Consider the following 25,283-nt stretch of genomic DNA (forward strand, 5'->3'; position numbering starts at 1 on the left):
TTTTTTTAAGTAAATATTTGAATGACTGGTGTAAAATAAGAAGTAGCTACCCATGGGAGCAAAGCAGTAAATACATTTTTTAAAATCTCCTTTTTAGGCTCAATAAATCCACTTTGATGTGTCTATAGATTTTGTAAGGACACTGATACTTTAAAAAATTAGATTGAAAACCATATTCTAAACTACAGGCATAATCTATGGATTTGCATAAAACAATACAGTGTAAGTTATAATAAGAGTTTTGGTTTGTGAGTATAGCACATTTGAATGTTAAAGTATTGTTTTGGAGAATTAGAATCGTTCGGGAGTAAATGGTTAAAGCTGACTTCCTGTGTCTGGCACACAGGAGAGAAACCAATTGCCACGAAGCATTTTGCCGCGTGGGTAACCCTCCGGGAAGTTTGGTTTTCTCCGGGTGCAGCGTGCTGCAGATTTGCATAAATCCCAGTGGATTGGGTCACCCGCCCTGTGCTCACGGCTTGAACTCCCAGAGCTGCGCTGTTGGGGGCGAAGCGCTGGACGAACGTTCGCCTGAGGAGTTCAGTGCTGATGCTGCTCTTTTCCTTCCCAGCGGCAGAGTTCGGGGAGCCCACTTCCGAGCAGACAGGGACAGCTGCTGGGAAAACTGTTGCTCAAACCGCAGCCTCGGTGTCCTGGAAGCCCCAGGATTCTTCGGAACAGTCACAGGAGAAGCTCTGCAAGAATCCATGTGCGATGTTTGCTGCTGGAGAGATCAAAACGTCGACAGGGGAGGGCCTTCTTGACTCACCCAGCAAAACCATGTCTATTAAAGAAAGGTAATGAGATTCGGTGAGCGAAACGTAATTCTCTGGGGAGGAGCTTACAGCTTGCTTTAGAAAACAATCTGAGTGATGGGCAAAGAGATGAAATCACACATTCAGCTTCTAACAGGGCTGTGCTGTTGTCCTGGAGTAATTCTAGGAAGCTGAGGTGTTTGAGAGTGAACTGCCTTTGCTCGTGAGCCTGGTTTGGTAATGACAACAGGACCGGTTCCAGACTCAGGTGAGAAAACAAATAGAAACAGACTTCTGCTTTATTTATTTGCTTCCACTGTCCCGATGTCTTTTCTAATATTAAATTCTTGGACTATCTAGTGACAGGAGCTGAGATCTTGGCTCTTCCACTTTTAAATACACAGGATTCATACTGAATGCACAAACCACTTGTGGCTTTGTGTGAAGTATGTGTAGAGGGAGTGAAAACAAATATACATACAGGACATACATCTTTGGGCTTAGAATCCAAGTTTTGTTTTCCTTTACAGATTGTAAAATGGATGACTTTTCTGAACTGCGTTTAGAAATTGTATGTCAGGTAATAGCTTGAAAGATTGCATTTCAGCATCAAGTAACACAGTAGCCTAATTTCTTTCAAAATAACGACGCAGGGTGCAGAGGAATATATTTAAATGAGACAGATACAGAGAATTGGAAGTAAATTACCTTGGGGGTGTGTTTTCCTAGTGAACTTTTAACCACAGTTGAATTAAGCACCAAAAGATACAATAGTGGAAATAAATTCAGGGTTTGATAGCAGAATAGGGTGACTAAATAAAAATGTACTGTACACAGGTGATGGACACAGCCTGAATACCCTGACTGGGTCTCTATGCATTATATACGTGTAACAAAATTTCTCACGTACCACATCAATTTGTACAAAAGAGAAAAAGTCTTCAGTAGGAAAAAAACATGATGGAATAGTGACAGGAAAACTGGGTGAAGAAAAGTCATGTCAACTCCATATTAGGAGAATCATTTCCAACACCTTTTCCCACAGTTCTGCCAGCCTCGACCCTTCCTTACACCTGCCACCATACAGAAGTCTGCATGCTTTGTTAGGCACAGACCATGGTTATTTTTCTAGATACATTTCAAACTGCCTAAGACTATACCAAACCACAAGGAAAAGTCTTTTCTTTTCTTTCTTTCTTTTTTTTTTTTTTTTTTTTTTAGAGACAGGGTCTCCCTCTGTCCCTCTGTTGCCCAGGCTGGTGTGTAGTGATATAATCACAGCTCACTGCAGCCTCGAACTCCTGGGCTCAAGTGATCCTCCTGCCTCAGCCTTCACAGTAGCTGGGACGATAGGTGTGCACCATCATGCCTGGCTAATTAACAACAACAACAACAAAAACTCTTTCTGGAGATGGAAGTCTCACTATGTTGCCAAGGCTGGTCTCGAATTTCTGGCCTCAAGCAAGCCTCTCACTTCCGCCTTCCAAAGTATAGAGATTACAGATGTGCACCACCATGCCTGGCCCTTCTTTCTAGTTTTAAGCCAAGGTTTTTGAACATTATTTATAAAATAATAGATGCCATCTTTTTCAACTGACAAATTAATAAGATTGTTAAATCTGATTGACTTTCTCCTTTATTTACTTAAGATTCATGAAAACTTAGACCTGGCAGGCTGAGGGGCCTAGGGAAGGGGCAGAGGGGTCAGTGCAGTGAGGAAAAGGATGTCTTCAATCGGGGAAGCAGCTGGGCCTATTGAGGCTTGAAGTTCTCTTCCACGGAAACGGGGCTCGAAGAGAGTTTCATCCCACAAACCCAAGTGTTGATAACTGGTTTGGTGAGGAAGAAGAGAAATCATTTAAGGAAATTAAGAATAAATGTCATTCATACACAAGTTCTGATGTTTTACACATGAGATAATATCTCTGGGGTATTCCTCAGTGGAAAATACTAATATTATGCCCCCTTCTTTTAAAGGCTTTTAAAGGAACCTTCCCATCTTTGGGAATATTCTGTCCATCAGGACTTAGGACTTTTAGTAAAGAAGTCCTGTGTCTACCCACTAAGCAATAAATCCTGATTTACTTGCTTGTTTTTTGGTAAATTTTAGTTGATCCGTGTTTTTCTGAAAGTTTTAATCTTACTGTAAAATTCTCATTTTAAAAACTGAGATACTGGAAAGATGCAGCTTCTTAGTTTGGGCTTTGTGGATATCTAGGGCGTTCAAGCATGGCTGTAAAGTTTCTGTGAATGGCCCAGAAGTGCATTCAGAATTGAATGCGTGAGCACGCACACCTGCCGGGTAACAGAAGCCATAACTTATCCTGGTCTCCAGGGGATTCCCGAGCCCAGTCTGTTCAGAATCATGATAGAAAGGAACGCTTGATTGATATTCAGCTATTCAGTTTGTTAAAATATGTTTAAGAAAGGACAAGGGACACTTTATTTAGCAGCTATGTTTGTAATAAATTACACTAATGCAAAATATATTGCCAGTGATCTTTTCCCCCTTACCTTGACAGTACTTTTATTTGTACTTTGCTGGAAATAACTAAACTACATATTTTATTTTTATTTATTTATTTATTTATTTATTTATTTATTTATTTTTTGAGATGGAGTTTCGATCTTGTTGCCCAGGCTGGAATGCAATGGCACAACCTCGGCTCACTGCAACCTCCGCCTCTTGGGTTCAAGTGATTCTCCTGCCTCAGCCTCTCAAGTAGCTGGGATCACAGGCATGTGCCACCATACCCAGCTAATTTTTGTATTTTTAGTAGAAACGGGGTTTCACCATGTTGACCAGTCTGGTCTGGAACTCCTGACCTCAGGTGATCCACCCACCTCGGCCTCCCAAAGTGCTGTGATTACAGACGTGAGCCACCACACCCAGCCTAAACCACATATTTTTACAATTTATCTATGATAGCTTTTTCCTAAATGAGACTTTAATCTCTCCCTTTTGTGAAAATGAAATAATGAAGCTTAAACTATTTCAAATAAGAATGTTATTCCTACATTTATTTGGGCTTTACTTTTCTTTCTTGAGGAAGAAGTATATAAAATCATAGGACTTCCAGACTTTATTCTGACTGCCTTACTTTACCAAATACCTCTGACTGCCTTATTTTACCAAAGGAGGGATTTAGCTCCGGTAGCCTCCAGGGCCATGTAGTGAATAGAACTGACCTAGGAGCCATGTCTCCAACTCTCCCCTGGTCCACGACAAAACTGCAGTGTGCTCAGATTAATGTTAGAGCAGCCAACCCTGTCTACTCTATCTAGGAGAATACGGTAAGAGGACAGAAATTCTAGCTAGACAGCAGTGTTAGAAAGACACACCCTCTTTCTTCATGAATTTTCTCAGTTCACATGCTCTTAACATCGCTTATTTCAAATTACACATCCACATTCACATTTCAGAGTCTAAGAAATAGAGACTGGAATTTACAGATTTCCTTTATCGTTTTTTATCAATGGCCGTGCCCACTAAAGAGGGCAGCTCTGTCTTCTTCAGCCTTGTTGTGTCAGTCTCTCCCCTGTCCGGGGCCTGATGATATTGAGTGCCCCATGCTCAGTGCTACCCAGTGTCACAGACTGCCTTCCACATTTTGCACATGATGCCTCCTTTGATGTTGAAGACAGCCTTCAGAAGAAAGCAGTATTATCCCCACTTGTAGACAAAAAGTGGAGAAATTAAGAAATTAAAGGAAACCCTCCACACCCTCCTTTTTAAGAAAATGTTTGCTGCTCAAGGAAATCTACCAAAAAGTTATTTTTCTGTTTTCATCTTTTCTGACATTGTGAATGTCAAATTTGAACCACAACCAGCATAAAACATAGGATGCAATTGACTTTTCCCACTGGATTAGGAAAATTGTAGTTTTATAACTATCTAAATTATTTGTGTTTAAATGGTTCCTGTTTGAGAACTTCTCTGAGAAACATTGTGAATTAAATAATTCTTAAGTTATTTAGGGATAAAACCTTTGCTATTGCTTAAAGAATACGTTAGGACTTTAGAAATCGGATCTCCACAATGTCAGAAACAGTGGCATCTGGGCTTTCTTATTTGGCGAAGAAAAATATTGGAAAAGAATAAAAGAGCCATTGTTTCACTTCAGGAAATTGGTGGCGTGTAAGAACTTAGTGGAACTCCCTGAACTGTCGCAGAATCCACCTCACGCCTCTGTGGCGTTCTGCCCTAGAGGGGCCGGCTGGAGACTTCTGTGTTTCCTGCCTGCCTACCCCCGCCCCAACCATCCACCCTTCCCTATCCCATCCAGCCAGAGGCTGTCTCCCTGTCTCCAAACCCCTGGTTCTTACGTTGTAGCTGGGAGATTTCAGCCACTATAGGGCCCCAGATTTATGTAGGAATAAGAATAGAGATGCAGTTCCCCTTTGCTCTCTTTCTTTTCTTTTCTTTTCTTTTTTCTCTTCTTTTTCTAGGCAGAGTTTTGTTCTGTTACCCAGACTGGAGTGCAGTGGTGTGATCATAGTTCACTGCAACCTCAGTCTCCTGGGACTCAAATGGTCCTCCTGCTTCAGCCTCCCAAGTAGCTGGGACTACAGGCACACACCACCACTCTCAGCTGATTTCTTATTTTCATTTTTTTGTAAAGACAGAGTTTGGCTCTGTGGCCCAGGCTGGTCTCCACCTCCTGGCCTCAAGCGATCCTCCCACCTCAGCCTCCCAATGTGCTGGGATTACAGGTGTGAGCCACCATGCCCAGCCCTCCTTTTCTGATGTTTGATTTGTCTCCCACTTAAAACACACTTTAGTTCGTTCGCGTCTCCAACTTGTGAACCAGCCAAGACCAAGATATAATGTAAGTATTTATGTATGCTGTTCAGCCTTATCTGAGATCTATGGGGTGCCTGTAATTCTCTAAAATGAAGGGAGAATTCTAAAAAAGAGAGAGAGAAAACACACCTTATTTAATATTAGGGGCACATGGTTGTCGTGTCTCCTGTTTGACCCAGCTCTGACTGCTCTGAGTCTAAAGTCCTTGTTCTCACCAAGCAGGGCTCTCAGGCCAGCATTCCCTGCTGGAATAGTGTGAGGTATGGAAGAAGAGGCACAGTTTCCCCGGGTGGCCTGGCAGGCACCTATCATGGTGGCCCTGGACCAGGCATCAGGTAAGCAGGCCAGTGTCATGCCTCTCCCTGGGTTCACACAGCCCCAGGCCAAGCTGCTGCCCAGCCCCCAGCATCACAGTCCTGCAAACAGCACTTCGGCTTGGCAGTTGCTAAAAGCGCTGACAGTTGTTTGAATTGCACGAGCAGGAATTTATGTCCTGTGTAGACCCAGATGTCGGCTCCTCGACCCTCTCAGAGCCTGGCGGTCTGTGGTGAGCCGGAGGGCTGTGAGCTCACAGGAGGAAGGAACACATTTGGGAAGATCTCCCTCCCTCCTCAGCGTGGTAGACACTAGTGAGGAAATCTAAAGAGACAGGAAGAACCCACTCAAGTTTTAGTGCGTGTTATTTACAAGTTATTCATCATGTGCTCCGTAGGCTGGAGGCAAGGGCTGGCTCCAAGTGTCATGTGGGCTCCATGGAAACACAGTTTCTTCCAGATTATTCTGGTTACTCTGTAGTCTTCGGAGTCCCTAATGGTAACTCCGCCAGCACATGTAGAAGCAAAATTTTAGGGTTTTGGAATGGAGGAATTCTTTGGAGGCCTTCCCATGGTGGGAAAAACCTTATAAGAAAGTCAGAATCCTATGCCATTCCTAAAACGGTGTGACAAAAATGTGTCTGGTCAGCGAATGTTCTACCGCAGTGAAACAAGCACAAGCAGACAAGGGTTGCAGTCACCTCTGTCTGCCCACTAACATCCAGTGTGACCTCGGCCAATGGAATTTTTTTTTTTGAGACAAAGCCTTGCTCTATTGTCCAGGCTGGGGTGTAGTGGCACAATCTCGGCTCACTGAAAGCGCTGCCTCCTGTGTTCATGCCATTCTCCCACCTCAGCCTCCCAAGTAACTGGGACTACAGGCACCCGCCACCACACCCGGCTAATTTTTTGTATTTTTTGTTTGTTTGTTTTAGTAGAGATGGAGTTTGCACCGTGTTAGCCAGGATGGTCTTGATCTCCTGACCTTGTGATCCGCCCATCTCGGCTTCCCAAAGTGCGAGGATTACAGGTGTGAACCACTGCGCCTGGCCAGTCAATGGAATTCTTGACCCGGATGTTCCCACATTCCTTGTCCATCGGAATGGGGATAACAGTTCCCCGTGTCTCGGGTCACCATGCAGATCAGCAGAGTATAAGGTGGATGAGGCGGTGATCTCAGATGCCACAGCTTGGGTTTTTCCAAGTCAATTTTAGATGCCACAAAGCAACCACCAGGGAAACCGTCCGATGACACAGGTGCTGGTGTCCTTGCCCCAGACTTTTGAGAGCTTCTTTTTCAGAAGGTCTTCAAAGACTGGAGCTCATGACTTCTAATAAAGTCAACTCAGGAAGATGAATTTGATTTTTTTTTAATTCATCATTTGGATCCCACCTGATTAACAAGGTGGATGGTCAAGAGGAGTAGCTGCTGGCCTGGGTCAAAGGTGAAGTGAGAGAAGCTGGTTCTGAGGCCAGTTTGCAAGGAGAATATCAACGAGATGAGTGCCTGGCTCCACGAGATGATGAACTGGAAGGACTTCTTCCTTCTCAGTTGGGTATTAAAGTGCTGGCATGCTTACTTTTTGAAAGTCTCATTTATTGATGCTTTGAAAGCTCAAGTACAGCATGCAAATACCAATTTCTTTTCATGATTTTATTTTGTGAGATTATTTTATTAGAATAATAATAAAATAATTCAAAATAATTGGAGAAAAATGAATCATAGTCATATATATATTATGAAATGATGTGGATTAAAACTCTTGAAGGAATTTAGACTTTGTGTCCAAACCCGCGAACTAGCTCTTGTAGCGTGCAGGGTGTTGTTCAACGTTTGAGAATTACAGGACTTAGGACTAAATGAGACCTTGACCAAAGGGATCTGCATGAGATTGATAAGGCAGCCTTACCACAGTTCTAGAGAACGGGCATTTGAGATCGTATCTGCTGCCGCTTAGCAGAAAGAGGAAAACAGAAAGGAAGTGGGGAGAAGGAAGAGATTGAGGAAGGGGGCAGGCCCAGAGTTCGAAGCTCCCGCCTCCTTTGGGGGATTCTTTTCTTCACAGCTTACTTCCCATTATTTGACTGAGTAAATAAACAAGTATAGGTGTAATTGTGTACACATATGTAGATGTCACTGGATTCTTAAATACAAAAAATTTGTTTACTTTTTAACTTAACAAAACATTTAGCATAGGATATATCTCATCCTATCTCCAAAACAAATATTTAATGGGAATCGGGAAGCTTGGAAGAAAGACCCTTAGAGATCATCTGGTCCAGTTCCTGATGTGGCAGATATGGGAGGGAGAGCCGAGGTACTCAAAGGGAGTTAGTGGCCAAATTGGGACGAGAGCTGATGTACTGCTTTAAAATACACTGTTGTCTAGACGTGGTATTTCACGCCTGTAATCCCAGCACATTGGGAGGCTGAGGCAGGGGGATCGCTTGAGGCCAGCAGTTCGAAACCAGCCTAGGCAACAGAGCAAGACCCTGTCTCTACCAAATGGAAGTTTTAAAAATTAACCAGGAATAGTGATGCACACCTGTCATCCTAGCCACTATGGAGGCCGAGATGGGAGAGTCACGTGAGCCCAAGAATTGGAGGCTGCAGTGAGCCATGATTATGCCCTGCACTCCAGCCTTGGTGACAAAGTAAGACCCCATCTCTAAAACAAATTTATAAAAATAAAAAATACAACATTTATGGATTATGCATTAGTGATATTGGGAAGACCTCGCCCATCAAGTTCAGCACAGAGGGAAAGTTATTTGGTTTTTTCCCTACTCTTTAAATTGTTTGAACAGCAGCTCAAATGAGTTTAATGAACATCATCTTTTTTTTTACCTTTTATCTTTCCCATGTTTGTTTGTCCAGTGCAAATGCCTAAGATTTTTTCATTCATGGCAATACAGTTAGCTGAAACAGCCTCATGTTTGTGAAAAATAACCTCTCAAGATTCCAATATTCAAGCAGCTTCCTAGTCATGCCATTGTTGAACTAAAGCGGGTTAGGTAACAACCTCAGTTAATTAGATTCTTTTTTTGTATATGCCTTTCCTGTGAGGAAAGTTGAAGTGATAATTTTTTAAAAATGGGTTGGTAGAAAACAGTTTCTGTTTAAAGAAGACGGATTAGAAAGACCAAATTCATTTGTAGGAAAAGAACAGGGCTTAGAATACCTGAGGAGAAACAGTCGTAAACATCAAATTTTACCTCTAATTGAAAGGGATGATATTAAGAGAGTGTAAGTGCCTCGTAGCTTTAGGTTTTTAAGCCCACGTCTGCATTATTTTCTGCAAGTAGGAACTATGATATAGCTTTAGTCCTTTCATGTTATTTCACCAAGTGAACAGAAGGCGTCACTAGAAGACATTTTTTCTCTGAGGACGGTTCTCTTGCTCTCAGCCCAAGGGCAAGGGAAAACATTCCTTGGCTGGGATGACGGTGCATCTTTTATCTAGCAAGTCACATTTCGGCTCTGTGTTTCAATCAACTGTAAAATCTTCGGGGCCATCTTAGAAAAGGGACTTTATTATTTTTCCATACATGCTATTTTCAAAATAAATGAAATTCAAAATGTTAAAATGAGGTGGCTGTGGTCATGTCTTGGCCAAAGCATTCTCACTTACCTAGATTATGGTTCCATCACAAGGAAGAGTTTGGTGCTGAACTCTTTGTGGCTGGCATGTTTTCCTCCTAGTTGGCACTGTTGAAGAAAAGCGGGGAGGAAGATTGGAGAAACAGACTCAGCAGGAGGCAGGAGGGCGGCAAGGCGCTTGCCAGCAGCCTGCACACCCAGGAAACAGGGTGGTCCCTCATCAAGAAGGTAACGTTCCTCGTGTTAGGAAAAGCATTCGGACTAACATTACTCTTGGAAGTGCATCAAAGAGACAAGCATGTGCCACCTAATTCCTTCTCTGTGAAGCATTTGTGCATTTTTGCCCTTAGGGTACACGCTGAGAGCCTGTCACAGAGCAGCTAAAATTGGGTGGAAGGCTGTGCCTGGAGATGTTTTAGAACTGGGATCAGCAACACACACACACACTGTGTCAGCAAGCAAGTGACTGAATTTTAAAGTGTGTACTTTTTCTTCAGTTTAAAAACCTTCTTAAATGAAGTCTGACTTTAGAATGTCATTAAAGCCTTTATAATGAAAAAAAATTGAACATCTTTAAGTTGCATATAAAATATGGACTTGATTTTCCTATGTAGATATTTTAAACCTTAGTATAAAAAGGACTTAATTGTGGTTTATGAGTATTTAGTTCATCATGTAAGCATGTTTCATGAGTGACTATGCCTTTTATTGAGAATGTACAGTAATGTATGTTACAAGTTGAAACAAAATTAGGTAATGCATGGTGATCAATACTAGCAAGCATTTCATATGCAAAAGTATTGATGAATTGTTAAATTACAGATGTGATGATGACCAGCTTTTGACCAGGTAGTGCACACTTTCAAAACTGATGGTGACTGACTTGCTGGTTGGCCCTACAATTGCAAATGCACCTTCTGGCTGGAGGCAAAATGATGCATTGGTCAGACACTCCCTGGTCACTTTCTAGGATCAGAAGTCTTCAAGTAGAAAAGAAAAAGAATGCTTTCAACCAGATGATCCCCAGGCCCCTTTTAGCTCTAAAATGAGTTAAGCATCTGTGGAAGGGAGAGATGATGAATGTGACTTTCATGCATTAAGAAACTTTCATAAAAATGAGATGTGCCCATAGAAGTGTGAGTCAGGAGTTCTGACACTATTTCATCTGATACTTCTGTGTCTTCTTAGGTTACATTGGAATGGCAATTTGAATTCTCTTCTTTGAGACATACGTGGTGTTAAAGATAATATAACTAAAGAATTTAACCCTCGGCCATTTGTAAAGTTCTCAAATGTAACTAGATATTTAGAAAGTATACACATGCACATATTTTTCACACACTGTGGCAAATTCAGATTTCAAAAATGAGATCCTGAAGTGAAAGAAAATCCATCTGTCAAATAATGTATCCCCATTACCCACAAACTTTATTTAAAAGAATCTTGAAATCATTGCTTCAAAAACAATTTTAACACATTCCTCATTAGCTAACCTGCCAACTACTATGTCCTGGCACCAAGCAGCGCCTGGCCCCTTGTCCATCATTTTGGAAGGTGCAGAGACTCCCCAGCCCATCAGGAACTGGGAGTCCCAGAGAGCCAGTGGAAATTTAAATGAAGCCAAAAAGCACAAAGCAGGAGAGGTTCCCAGTGAATAGTGAAATTGGTGCGTTACCCCCTTAGAAGAACGGAGGGTCACCTTAGGTGTGGAAGCCAGAAGGCTTTGAGTGGAGGATGAGATCCGAACTGCCTGAAGGCTGGCTAAGGATTTTAGAAGGCAAGAGAGGCCAGTTGACTGCAGTTGCCCTTGGGGTAGAAAACCCAGTGACCTGAAGCCCCGGGGCTTCCAAGCAGGATGGGGCTGGAATGGGAAGTGCTGCCCCTGGGCGCGTGGAGGCTGCTGTTCCTGCAGCGAGGGTGAACTCTCCCACTCTTCCTCAGTGGCCTGCTTCCCTTTGGCTGGAGACAGTAAGCTCTTTGAAGTTAAAATAAACCGATCTGTCTTAGGCCTTTGTAGCCCACATTGGGCAATCTCAGGTTCTGTTGAGGTCAGGTGTTTCTCAGATGGCCTCTGACAACTCCTCGGTTCATTCCTTCCCGAGGGCTGGCACTGTTTTCAGTCACCCCCTGGCTGTGCTCAAATGTGGTGGGTGAGGCACCTTAAACCTGGTCTGTGTTGAGGGAGTCCCCCAATAGCTGAGGAGGCTTGACATGCCCACTGTTTGTGGGGTGTCTGAATGCTGCTCCGGAGAAGGACAGACAGTCATGACACGTGGGGCCTGAACAGGGGCGCTTGCTGCACGGAGGAGCTCTAGCCTTGCTGATGGAGAGGTACCTAGGAGAGCAGGTACCGGAACCTTCCATCTTTAGCACCAAGGGCAGAAAGGAGCCGGTGTTATGGTCAGCTCATCACGCCCTTCACAGTTCCTGCGTTCCTTTTGAGTGTGCAGTCTGTGGAAATGTAGAAGAGGCAGGAAAGAGACAGGACTCTAGAAGTTCCTTCCATTGTTCCTACGAAAATACATGCAGCATGGAAGTCAGCACTGTCCTATAAAAATATATAATGTGTGCCACGTAGGTGATTTTGAAATTTTCCAGAGTCACATTTAAAAATATACTAAAGGATGCCATGAAAAATCTATAACTGTTTTGTCTCTGTCAATGGATTGGTCCAAAAAGAAAACATATTTGAGGTGCTCTTGCCAGCATCTCATTTTTGGTCTTTTTTTTTTTTTTTTTTTTTTTGGAGGTGGAGTCTCGCTCTGTCCCCCAGGCTGGAGTGCAGTGGCGCAGCCTTGGCTCACTGCAGCATCCACCTCCCTGATTCAAGCAATTCTCCTATCTCAGCCTCCTGAGTACCTGGGACTACAGGGGCCTGCCTCCATGCTCGGCTAATTTTTTATTTTTATTTTTAGTAGAGACAGGGTTTCACCATGTTGACCAGAATGGTCTCAATCTCCTGACCTCATGATCCACCCTCCTTGGCCTCCCAAAGTGCTGAGATTACAGGAGTGAGCCACTGTGCCCGGCCCATTTTGGGTCTTTTATGTTAAGGTTTATATTGGGGCTGGGTGCAGTGGCTTATGCTGTAATCCCAGTACTGTGGGAAGCCAAGGTGGGAGGACTGCTTGAGCCCAGGAGTTTGAGACTAGCCTGGGCAACATGGTGAAACCTGGTCTGTACCAAAAAATGCAAAAAGTTGCCAGGTGTGGTGGTGCACACCTGTCGTCCCAGCTACTCGGGAGGCTGAAGTGGGAGGATTGCTTGAGTCTGGGAGGTCGAGGGTGCAGTGAGCCATGATCACACCAGTGCACTCCAGCCTGGGCAACAAAGTGAGAGGAAAAGAAAGAAAGGGAGAGGAGGGGAGGGAAGGGAAACTCATTTCACCAGAGAGAGAAAAACGAAATGAAGCGAAGTCTCAAAGAAGTGGTTTGGCAGGAGTCTCTGTTACAACTAACTTTCGGTTATGTATTTATTTTCACCAAATAGTTATTTTCAATTCCAACCCCATTTCGACTTATTTGGCATTAAGACATACACGGTAACCCCCCATCTTTTGTGAAGATAGTCATCCAGCAAATCAGACCTTTTCCAAGAAGCAAAAACCCTTCATAGACTTGGCCATTAAAACCCTGCGTCTGTTTCTGAGTTCCAGATGGGAACTGGATATCCTCCTGTGCTTCAGTAGCTGTGAGGTCAGTGCACCCAGCTCAGATCTATGATAGCCCCAGAACAAGTGCCTGAAATTTCAAGAAAGCTGAATCTGGCACATTTATATTCTCCATGTCTGCTGCCGTTGAAATTCCAGATGGCAATTCAGGAGAATTTAAAAGTCACTTTAAAGTGCGAGGATGACAGGGAGAGAAAGGCTGGTGGAACGCCCTCTAAACTCCAGATGCTCATTCTGTGGTCAGGGAATGAGTTGGCCTGAGGTTCACATCACTGCACTGTGTGAGCACGTGCATGCTGCTGTTTGAACCCAGGCACAAAATACTTGAAGGCGATTGCGACGCCCTGACGAGGCTCTTCTCTTCCAATACTCTGCAATGTTCCCTGTTTGTTTTAACCTGTAGGAAGAAGGAGGAGTTGCGGATGATATTGCCGTTTCTAATCTGCTTTGGGTAAGCCTGACTCTAACACAGGTGTCCTCTAGATGGTGGCCAGAATTACACTTCGCGTGGGTGTACACTTCTGATCCTGGGTGGTTCCTTTGTGCACCCTCCCTGGTGCTTTTCTTATCTCCAGACCAGATGCAGCCTTTGCCCGGAGTGGAGAGCTGAGCCCGTGCCCTTAAACTATTTTTTAAATCATGTAATGAAAATACTTTTAAGAAGATGATATTTTCTGTTAAATGTTAAAACTGTCAATGAAAGTCATGATTCCTCTCTCTGTAACTAACAATCTTCTATAAATTAACCCTTTTAATTACTGCACAAAGCTGACTCAGGTATATTTACCATGCTTGTGTGGATTTATTTTAGCATCAGCATTCAAGGGAGGACTCTCTTGAAAAGAGAACTGAAATTGCAATGAGTAAATTAACATTCTGTTAGAAAAATCATTGTTTTGTCTCACCCTCCTCCATGTCCCTGCCCGGCCCTGCTCTGATAAATCTCTTTTCACCTTAAATCCCCTTGCTTTGTTCTGTAGGAACCTGTATATGCTTCTACTTATTCTCCTGCTATTCCTGCTGCCCATAAATACCTGTCTTTTGTGTTGATTAATTGGGTGAGGAAAAGCCACTCATGTTAAGGCTCACTGCAAGTTCTGAGCAGCAGGGGAAGAACTTCTGTTTAATTTGGGGAATAATTTCTTTGCTATACATTTCACTGTAACAGAGGGGGATGTGTGTGTTTCAGTACTATTGTGTGTGTGTCCATGAGAGTGTGTGTGCATCTATAAGAGAATGTCTGTGTGTGTATCATTGACAGTGTGTGTTTGCGAGAGTGTATCTATGAGAGTGTGTCTGTATGAGTGTGTGTGTCTATGAAAGTGTGTGTGTATTTATGAGTGTGTTTCTGAGTGTGTATCTGTGAGAGAGTGTGTCTGTGTCTGTGAGAGTGTGTGTGTGCCCATGAGATTGTATATCTATGAATATGTGTGCTGAGTGTGTATCTATGAGAGTGTGTGTATGAGTGTGTGTATCTATGAGAGTGTGTGTGTCTGTGTCTGTAAGTGTGTGCACATGTGTGTGTTTAATTGGTTCTTCATGTATTTAGGGTCACTCACACACACACTGATCCTTGGCTCAGATTTTCAGGTGGACTTGATGGCATTAATTCCCCTCATAGTCATGAAACTGGTTTAAGGGGAGAGTATCCCCTTTCAGCCTCCAAGCTTGGATCCTGAGTCAGGAGCCCAGGAGAGGTGGCCGTGTTCTTCGCTCCAGCTCAGTGAGGATGTTGTCCTGCTCAGTTCCTAGAGGAGGAGGATATGGTGGAGGTGGTTTGGAGTGTGGAGGGACAGGGAGGAAGACTCAGCAAGGGGAGGCCCCACCAGTGACCCTATTAAAGAACCAGGAGGAGCTGGTTCCAATGGCCCTATTAAAGCAAGAGACCATGGACCCCCTGCCCCTTCCCTCCATCCTCGCTGTACTCGCTCTGAACCTCACCCTGGAGGGGAGACCTGGCCTGGCTGAGCCACTCTGTAGGTGAATAACATGAGAAATGTGAACAGTTGTTTTTTTATTTCCCCATGGAATGTCCTTAGTGTCAAAACAGCTCCGCTTTTCCATGAATGCCAGGCTCCCGTCTCCTCTCTGCAGGGCTTTGCCCCGTCACTTCCCTCTAGGGCCTCTTTCCCCTCCCTCTAGGGCCTCTGTCCTCTCCCACTAGGGCCTCTGTCCCCTCCCTCACAGGGCCTGTCTCCTTCCTCTAGGGCGTCTGTCCCCTCCCTTGTAGGGCCTCTGTTCCCTCCCTCGTAGAGTCTCTGTCCCCTTCCTCATAGGCCTTCTGTCCCCTCCCTCTCAGGGCCTCTGTCCCCTCCCTCTCAGGGCCTCTGTTCCCTCCCTCTCAGGGACTCTGTCCCCTCTCTCACAGTGTCTCTGTCCTCTCCCTGTATAAACAATTGGCAATTATAAACAAAGTAATATAAACATCCACATGCAGGCTTTTGTTTGGACATAAGTTTTCAACTCATTTGAGTATCAAGGAGCATGATTGCTGTATCACACGGTAAGAGTATGTTGAGTTCTGTGAGAAGCCTCCAAACTGTCTTCCAAAGTGGCTGCACCATTTTGCGTTTCCACTAGCAATGAATGAGAGTTCCTGTTGCTCCATGTCCTTGCCAGCATTTGGTGGTGTCAGTGCTTGGGTTTTTGCCATCCTAATTGATGTGTAACAGTGTCATGTTGTTTTAATTTGCAAATCCCATTATTAGGGATTTGCAAATGAGATATTCAGCATATTTCTATATGCTTATTTTCTATCTGTATATCTTCTTTGGTGAGGTATCTATTTAGATGTTTTTCCTATTTGTTAATCTGGTTGTTTTCCCATGGTTGAGTTTTAAGAGTTACTTGCATATTTTGGGTAACAGTCCTTTATCAGATATGTCTTTTGCAAATATTTTCTCCCATTCATAGTTTGTCTTCTCATTCTTTTAACAGTGTCTTTTACAGAAGTTTTTAATTTCAGTGAAGTTCAGCTTGTCAGTTATTTTTTTCTAAGATATTACCTTTGGTGTCACATCTAAAAACTAATCATCAAACCCAAAATAATATAAATATTCTCCTATGTTATCTTCTAGAAGTGTTACAGTTTTGAATTTTACAGTTAGGTCTTTGTGATCCATTTTGAGTTAATTTTTGTCAATGGTGGAAGATTTGTATCTAGATTTTTTTTTCACATGTGGGTGTCTAGTTATTCCAACACTCATTTGTTGAAAATAATATCTTTTCTTCATTCTATTGCTTTTGCTCCTTGTCAAAGATCAGTCGACTATATTACATGAATCCATTATTGAGAACTCTATTTCATTGATCTATTTGTGTATCCTTTTACTAGTACCACACAGTCTTGATTACTGAGGCTTTATAGTAAGTCTTGAAGTTGACTGGTGTTGGTCCTCCAACTGTTTTTTTGTTTTTTTTTTTTTTTTTTTTTTGACATGGAGTCTCGCACTGTCTCCCAGGCTGGAGTGCAGTGGCACGATCTCGGCTCACCTCAAGCTCCACCTCCCGGGTTCACACCATTCTCCTGCCTCAGCCTCCGAGTAGCTGGGATTACAGGCTCCCGCCACCACACCCGGCTTATTTTTTGTATTTTTAATAGAGACAGGGTTTCACGATGTTAGCCAGGACAGTCTCGATCTGCCGACCTCATGACCCACCCGCCTCGGCCTCCCAAAGTGCTGGGATTACAGGCATGAGTCACCGCACCCGGCCCCTCCAACTTTTTTCTTCCCCTTCAGTATTGTGTTGGCTATTCTGGCTCTTTTGACTCTCCATGTAAACTTTATGATCAGTTTGTCGATATGTTCAAAATACTTTGCAGGAACTTTGGAATTGCATTAAATTTATAGATCGAGTTGGGAAAAACTGACATCTTGACAAAATTGAGTCTTCTTATCCACGAACATGGATTGTATCTCCATATATTGTTAAGTTTAAGGGAAAATAACATTTGCCAAAGACATTTATGTTTCATCACTTCAAAATTAAAATTTCAAAAAATTCTATATTTTTACTTCTGACCAGTCTTTCCCAGCTGAATGTGAATATTTTATATACCAAGTATGTAGCACTAGCTCATCTGTGTTCTCAGAGGTCAAGTCACTCCTTTTCTTTCCTCCAGCAGTACTGGTGTCTTAATATTTAATAATACAAAGGTTCAGAGAAGAAAACAGAGCATTTACACAGCATACAGGCTCTGTCTAAATGGACTGTTTGTCTCTGGGTGAGGCTTCAGCCTGAATTCTCTTCTTTCTCACATGCCTCAGGGCTGTACCAGAATAAGATTTCACTTTATTCCCTTCTTTTCATCTTAGGAGCTGGTAGATGGTGACAGGACTGGAAAACAGTTACTTCGAGATCTGAGCCTAGACCCGTGATCTTCATCTTTTGTTCAGGCTACTTGAGGCTGTATGCAGTGATGAGGGACTGAAATTTCTCTTAAGGAAGGTGCAAAGCTAAATTTCTTTCACAGTGTGCAGAAATCGAAATGATGCTAGCATTTTTGAAAACTGAAAAGTACAACTTTATTACATTGACCATTTTTCTATTGCTTAATAAGTGCCTTACAATTTCTTCCTTTACAGTTTAGTTTAACTAGATGTGAATAAGATAAAAATTTGAAAGCCAGATCACAGTATTTTCTTCCCATGAAGCTCTCCGGTTGTGGAGTTTTACCCTGAAATCTATCCTAATCCTTATAATATGCCTTAGTTCTACTCTCTCTTGTTGGATCACATCCCTGTGTGAGAAACATTAAGGGAGATTTGCTATGATTTCTCAGTTGGTGTATAAAGAAAGAAGCAAACCCATCAGCAACATCACACAACCTAGAAGCATTCATGTGAATTCAGTCTTTGCATAGTTTCCGGCTGTGACCTACCAAGTCTCTGACCATCTTTGAAAGAAGACGGTCCTTTCTACCTGTTTCACTACCTTCTACACACACACACGTGCATACACACACACACACTCATTTTCTCCTCCACCCTCTCTCTCTGCCTCTCCCTACCACATTCATGGGATCTATCTTTGAAAGGATAAAGGACAGATGGGGTAGAGATTTCTGTTCAGATTCTTCGCCAATTCTCTTACTATTCCAGTCAACACTCAATGTGTATCGGCTAAACCTGGGAAATGATACAGTACTTATTACCGTACATATGTCCTTCTCTAAGGACATATTTCTTTCCTTGTTTAAGGAAAGAAAAAATTAGAAGGAAAAAAACAAGACAATAATGAAGAAGCTGAAAAAAAGCAAATGGACAAAGATATTCATCTTCTTTGTTTTCACATTTTGAGTTCTAAAACAGAAAAGCAACTTGTGATACATTTTTATTAAATTCTTTGGAGTATAAGCAACCTATATTATTTACCTCTTTATAGAGCCATGTAAAGTCAGACAGCAGGAATTGGGGAGCTGTAAGCCAACCCTACTAAGTAGCAATGTCAAGTAGAAATTTTTAGAGAAACAAAAATGTTTATGTTTAATACTATCATTTAGCAGAGAGTGAAAATTATTTCTTCTTGACCTATATCTGGCAAAGAAATTGAAGCTTTCAATTTTAAAATGGTCATATCGGCCCAGGGTTCATATCCATCATGTACATGAAGGGCTCTGGGGGAATCCCAGTGCTTTGAAAAACAAAATTGTTGACTCAAGGCTCCCATCTTTCTGAGTCACCATCCACACCCACTACCCCACCCTGGACGGTCGAGATGCCTGAGAGAATTCACCACAGAGTTGACTAAGTGAATAGTGAATCACCATAGTGATGGCTGGACCTTTGGAGATGCCAATTTTCTTGGCACTTGATATGTTTCTTGGAAATATTTGAAGCCAAGTGTCATCTTGGTTTGATTAAAATTCACTCCTGAAACTTCATTTTCAAAGAAAACATATTCTCTTTGTTGAATTTTGATGAGGTCTTTTGGGCAAGTGAACCTCATCGTTTATTTAAAAAGGATACATGATTCAGAGAGTTGCTTGGAATTAGGGGTTTCTCGCCAATCATGAGCAGAAAAGTTAGGGTTTTTTCAAAAAAATTAGTAAATCTTAATTGTGATAAAATGTTAAACTTATAGAAACATTTCCATTCTAGACAGAGCACTTTCATACCCTTCACCAGAACCACTCATCATTGACATTGGCCCCTTCCTTCACTCTCCCTCCCTTCCTCCCTCCACTCCTCATCCCACTTTCTTGCCTTCTCTTCCCCCATCTCATTTTTCCTACCCCAACCATATGCCAGTAGTTTGGAAACACTGTGCTCCTCTACCTTTCAAGATTTGAGTGTGTATTTCCTAAAGTCAAAGATATTTTCTACCATAACTACAATATGGTGATCAACATGAGGAAGTTAATGTTGATACAATATTTATCTGATCCACATCCATCTTAAATTGTGTCAATTTCCTCCAATAATGCCCTTTGTAGCCGCCACCCCATCTAAGATTCAAGCCAGGATCATTGGTTGTCATATCTCTTTAAGAAAAGGTTTTTAACCCAATTTAAATTGGCAGGGACCTCAAAATCACTTCTGGCTATGAGGGCCTTATGGAAGAATCCTGTGAAAGAAAGATTCATCACTTAGATGGTGGAGAAGCCCACGTTCATAGCTTAAACCAAATCTTCCCAGTGCAGACCTGGTTTTGTGCTGCTGGAAATGAAGGGAAGGTGCCTTTCCTCTGTCAACCCCCATCATTCCAGGGTGTTAAAAAAATGAACTGTCTCCATCTCCACTCTCTTCCTGTCCCTCCTGAATCAGGAAGTTCTCTCTCTTAAGGGAAGTGGTTTGCCATAGTGAGGAGGAAAGGGATTGTGGAAGAGAATCTCCAAGATGGGCTTCACTCGGGGCTCTCCGAGTCCTCCCCTGTGTCAGCGTGAGGCCTTAGGAGCACACCGATCCACGGAAAATGCCAAGGAAAATGCCTTAGAAAGGCAGACCAGCTGGGGGACCTGCTAGAAGATGTTGAGTAGTACTCAGAAGCAGTTTGAAAGCAGATTCTCTAGCAGCCATCTGGGGGACCTGCTAGAAGAATGTGTGGAGTGCTCAGATGTAGTTTGACGCTAGTGCAGATGCACTAGCAGCAATGGCCTTCCTCCAGTCCGAAAGACGGGGAAAGTGAGAAGTCAAAGCCAGGAAGCCATCTCCAGCCCCCAGAGCCCCTTCTAGAGGCGACCTGCAGATGACAGCCAGGGACGTGGCTTCTTCTCTAGAGGGGGCACCTTTCCACTCTTCCTTCCTTGGCATTAGCTCCATAGCCCCTGTGCTTCTCCCCTGCTCTCCACTCAGCCCTGTGCCCCACCATAGTCAGGGGTCTTGTGGTGCAGGGAGGGATGGCTTGAAGGCAAAGGGAAAGCAAACTCTGCCGGCCAGCGTTTGAGGACCTCCTGCCCTGATATCGCCGGCGACCGCCACCTACACTCTTCTCCCCAATACACATCACTCAGTGGTGTGAGCCCTGTCCTCTGCCTCCATCCCTGCTCCTCTCCCTCCCTCCTCAGCCCCATCTCCCCATCCCAGGCCTGTCCTGAGCCCCTTCTCCTTTCCTGATGCCCTCTGAGTCCCCTGTAGCTTCTTCCCCTTCCCCTCCTGCCACATCGCCAGCCTCAAGCCTAATGAGCGTCACCAATGGCTTGGAAATGGAAGAAGCAGATATCTCCAGAGACTTTCCAGTTAGAAACTGCTGAAAGCATTTTCGGTAGAAATGTTATTGTGTGTGTAGGTTACGTCTACAGCATAGTTCATCCTCAGCGTCACATCTCTCACAGCTTAAAGCCACTTCCGTGGGCTCTCCTGGTTGCTTACCTGCCCGCAGAACATCATGACTGCAGGAAAAAGCAAGCAGAGTCCCAGCAAACCTTCTCCTGCCCCTTATTCCTAACCAGCCTCCCTCCTTCTAACTGGGCAAGTTCCTTGCGTGCTCACATGGATAAAGTTTTCTAGATCAATCATGTTCTTTGTGAGTATATAGGGATAAAAATCTCCCAGTTAACCGAGTTTAACTAGATGGGTTAAGACAGAGAAACTTTAAAACCAGGGCCCGAAAACAATCTATTTTGAACTGTTTGTGTTTACAAAGGATTGTTTTGGTGCTCCAGTGCCCCAAACCGGTAAGTCACAGGACAAAGGTGTTCATCTGAAGTTTCAGTATCGCCAGTGGTGATCTCCGACCCAACCTGGATGTAAGGAAGCCGAGCCCATTTCAGATAGAACATTTTTGAACATCTTTGGACAATATGCTTACTCCTCTTTGTCTACCTGCTTTTTTCACTCATGAAATGCTGCAGGCTGAGAGCCACACCGCTGTCATTTCTCTCTCCTGTTTTCTTTTCTGTACATTTATGAACAGCGGGTCACAGAGAGTCGAGAGAGCCAGATAACTGATTGAGGAAAGGAAGCAGCTCATCACTGTGAGAGAGGAGGCCTGGAAGACGAGAGGCAGAGGAGCGGCAACGACTCCACCCAGTTCACTGTGGCTGGCAGGATGCTGAAGAAAGGTCAGCGTGTGTGTGTGTGTGTGCGCACAATGCACACCTGTGAGCACACTCTACCCATGGAGGGCATGGTGGTACATGATAACTCAATTTAAAAGAAAAAAGCATGGTCTCTTTAATTTTTTTATTTTTATTTTTATTTATTTATTTATTTATTTTTTTTGAGAGATCGGGTCTTGCCCTGTTGCCTAGGCTGGAGTGCAGTGGCTCAATCATGGCTCACTGCAGCCTCAAACTCATGGGCTCAATCTTCCCACCTCAAACTCAAACTCAAACTCAATCTTCCCACCTCAGCCTCTCTAGTTGCTGGGACTATAGGTGTGCAACACCATGCCTGGCTTTTTCAAACTTTTTTTTTTTTTTTTTTGAGATGGAATCTCACTCTGTCACCCAGGTTGGAGTGCAGTGGCATGATCACAGCTTACTGCAATCTCCGCCTCCTGGGTTCAAGCAATTCTTGGCCTCAGCCTCCTGAGTAGCTGGGATTACAGGTGCCCGCCTCCATACCTGGCTAATTTTTGTGTTTTTAATAGATGAGATTTCACCATACTGGCCAGGCTGGTCTTGAACTCCTGACCTCGTGATCCACCCGCCTTGGCTTCCCAAAGTGCTGCGATTACAGGTGTGAGCCACCACACCTGGCCTTTAAAACTTTTTATGTAGAATGGGGTGTCACTGTGTTGCCCAGGCTGGTCTCAAACTCCTGGGCTCAAGTGATCCTTCCGCCTCAGTCTCCCAAGTAGCTGGGATTACAGGCATGAGACACCATGCTCAGCCTTCTTTAAAAGTTTTAAACTTACTGACGTTCTGTACATGTTTTTTGGGTAGGTTCTCTGAGATAGTCCTACTGAGTATCTTTTCTTCATAAATGATGTCATCTTCAATGTAAATGCATATTTCAATTTGTCACTGTCTCAAAACTTACCCCTTTGGAATTGAGTGTAATTGTAGGTTTCAAAAGCAATTCAGATCTGCTAGCAAATATTGGTCCTTTCCCAGAATTACTTTTAAATCATTTCCATTTCCTTGTGACCCGGCAACCACATACCCTAAGTCCAGCCTTTCACAGTAAAGAAGTTTATCCCTTCTTCCTTTTAGGTTAATTGCTAGGTCCTTCTCCATGAAACCTTATTTCTCTGACCGAGCAAAGCCAATTCTGGATATGCTTTAATAAGTGCCTAAAAGGTGTCCTCAGTTCCAAGGCAGTGGGGCGTCCCTGCTGCAGTCCTCTGCTGCTGAGCTCTTGGAACTGATTTGATGCCTGTATTCAAACATTTATGAAATTGACTTACATATGAAATGCTTAGTAAAGTCACCTGAGAGCTTTGAGTCTTCATAGGACTGTTTGGGGCTTTATTTCCTATCCTGCAGGAAATCGTTAAAATAAAATGTGCACCTATATGCACATACCATCATTTTCTAAGCTATTATTTAAAAGCAGATTTCCCAACTTAGTGGTAAACATTTTCACATTCACTTCATCTTAACATCTCATCATCAACTTTATAGGCTTAGCTTTCCTTTTTCTCAAAACCTTCAGAGAACCACACTTTCATGAATAGGACCTAATTGATTATAGGTACATAATAAATGTCTGCGGAAGGAAAGGAGGGGAAATCCCTGAATTGTAACTAACTCAAATCTTAGCAGGAAATCCCTTCCAGCAGATCTCTTCAAACTCATCTTGGAATTGTGAAAAGATAAGAGAAGATAGTTTACTCTCACATTAAATTATTTGCCAATTTTCTGCATCAGATCACAGAACTGGATAATCGTGTTTAAAATCCTTTAACATGAGCCCCAACCCTTCTTTAACAGAAGTACCTCCTTAGGCGCAGAGTGGCTAAGTAGAACTGGAGCTGAGAATTTGAATCAGACCTCAGGTTTTCCAACTTCTAGCCCGGACTTTTATCTTGAAGACTTTCTGCTTTGGTTTCTTTTTTCCTCTTCCATCTTAAAAATCCTAATTTATTTGTAAGTGGGTTCTTACTACCAAATGCCACTGCCCTTGTCCACATTGACATAAGAGGATATAGATTTGCTCTTATTCAGGTTTGGAGAAGGAACAGTTCCCATTTCTCGGTGAATGAGTTCACTTTCATATTTTCCTGAATGTATCAGGGATCTTTATTTAACAGGTGCTATATGGCTCTCTCAGGAAATTATCTTCTTATACTTTATAATTAATGAAAAAACTGTTTCTTATATTTCTAATATTTGCCATCACCTCCTGGGTTATATGTTTCACTTGAGTCATTAGCTCTTTTTGATTTGTAGTGATAAGGCATCCGATTTACATTCACTGCAGAATAAAATAGCCCCCTACACAACAGCCTGGGTTCCTACCTCCCAGGAACAACAGGCAACCAGGAGTGACCACCTCTCAGTGCCTTGCCAGGAGGCATCCGGGACCTGACCTTCATTCTCTCACCCCAGAAACCTCTCTTCTCCTGCTAGTCTCATTAGGACTTTCTCCCTTTTTTATATTCCTCAATTCTGTGTAACAGTTAGCACTCCACAAGGTTCCTGTGGTATTCTAGATTTTCTCTGGAAGCCAAGTACTCCAACCACACCTGGAGTAAGCGAGATGTGACGATGTTCTAGATTGTTGTACCTAGAATTCATTGAAAAGAGCTATGGGGGATCTTTGTTTTAACATTTTGTAATTTGCATCTCCATGCCCTGAGTCATTCATTGCCGAAGGATCCTTATCACTAGCTGGGAGAAGAGCTCTTTTGGATAGTGCCACTGCCTGAACCACCAGCAGGGGGAGCCATGGCAGCGGGGTTTGCCTGGCACCAGCCAGGACAGGGAGGGATTTCTCCGGTTGCTTTGGAAACCAACCTTCAGAGTCAGCCCTGTTTATTAGCTGCGGAGTTAACGGCCTCTGTGCTAATGAACTCCTCTGATGTCTCTTAAGCATCCTTCTAGTGAGTGATGGTTTCCCTCCCTACCCTGTGATACCAGATTTTATTTATCTTTATTATCTTTCAATAAAGTTTACTTTCTCATGGATATAAACCCTTTGCAGGTCTGGCAATTGAAACAAATTTTAAAACTTTTATTGACATCATCACAAAATGAGAAGTACTTCTAGGATGTTACCTACAACTTGAGTTTTAAACCATTTAATGGTTATTTTTAATTAAATTTTTATGCTGTAATACTTCTCCCGTTCACAGGAGGACAGAGCAGAATCATTCATTCATTTGGTTTTCCTTACAATAGTGATTTGCATATTCTCTGGATGTTGTTCGTCCAGGGATGCATTGTCATCTAAGTGGCAATGTCATCTAAGGATTTCACATTTATTACAAATGAGTACAGAGAACATTCACATCTCATTTTGTTTTTTTGTAAATGCACTAGTTTTCTTTCCAATGCCTTCCACTTAGGTTAGGGAAGCGATACTCATCCTTCTCTTTACTAAGTTTTCTTCTTCCAGCTGGATACTTTCTCCATGCTGGAATTCCTCCCTTTCCCTTTCATATGTCTTTCACTACTTGCCCTTTTAAAGATTCCCCAACCGGCTTCTCGGTAAATATACGAGGAAAAACATTTCCTGTTTCCTCCCACATGGGAGATGGACAGGACCTTCCAACACGCACAGTCGGTCCAGACCTGCCCTGGTCTGTGGTT

General features: G+C 43.0%; 1 protein-coding gene across 1 annotated transcript in view; it reads left to right on the forward strand.

Moving 5' to 3' along the window:
• The window catches only part of LOC104657280 (supervillin), a 97,727-nt gene that overhangs the window by 44,187 nt on the left and 28,257 nt on the right, over positions 1-25,283 (forward strand). Inside the window, 6 exon segments of the mRNA XM_030940165.1 lie at positions 347-384; positions 492-810; positions 9,577-9,702; positions 21,500-21,532; positions 21,534-21,597; positions 21,600-21,647. Coding sequence (XP_030796025.1) covers positions 347-384; positions 492-810; positions 9,577-9,702; positions 21,500-21,532; positions 21,534-21,597; positions 21,600-21,647 — 628 coding nt within the window.

Source organism: Rhinopithecus roxellana, chromosome 11 (genome assembly GCF_007565055.1).
Source record: "Rhinopithecus roxellana isolate Shanxi Qingling chromosome 11, ASM756505v1, whole genome shotgun sequence".
Classification (NCBI taxonomy): Eukaryota; Metazoa; Chordata; class Mammalia; order Primates; family Cercopithecidae; genus Rhinopithecus; species Rhinopithecus roxellana.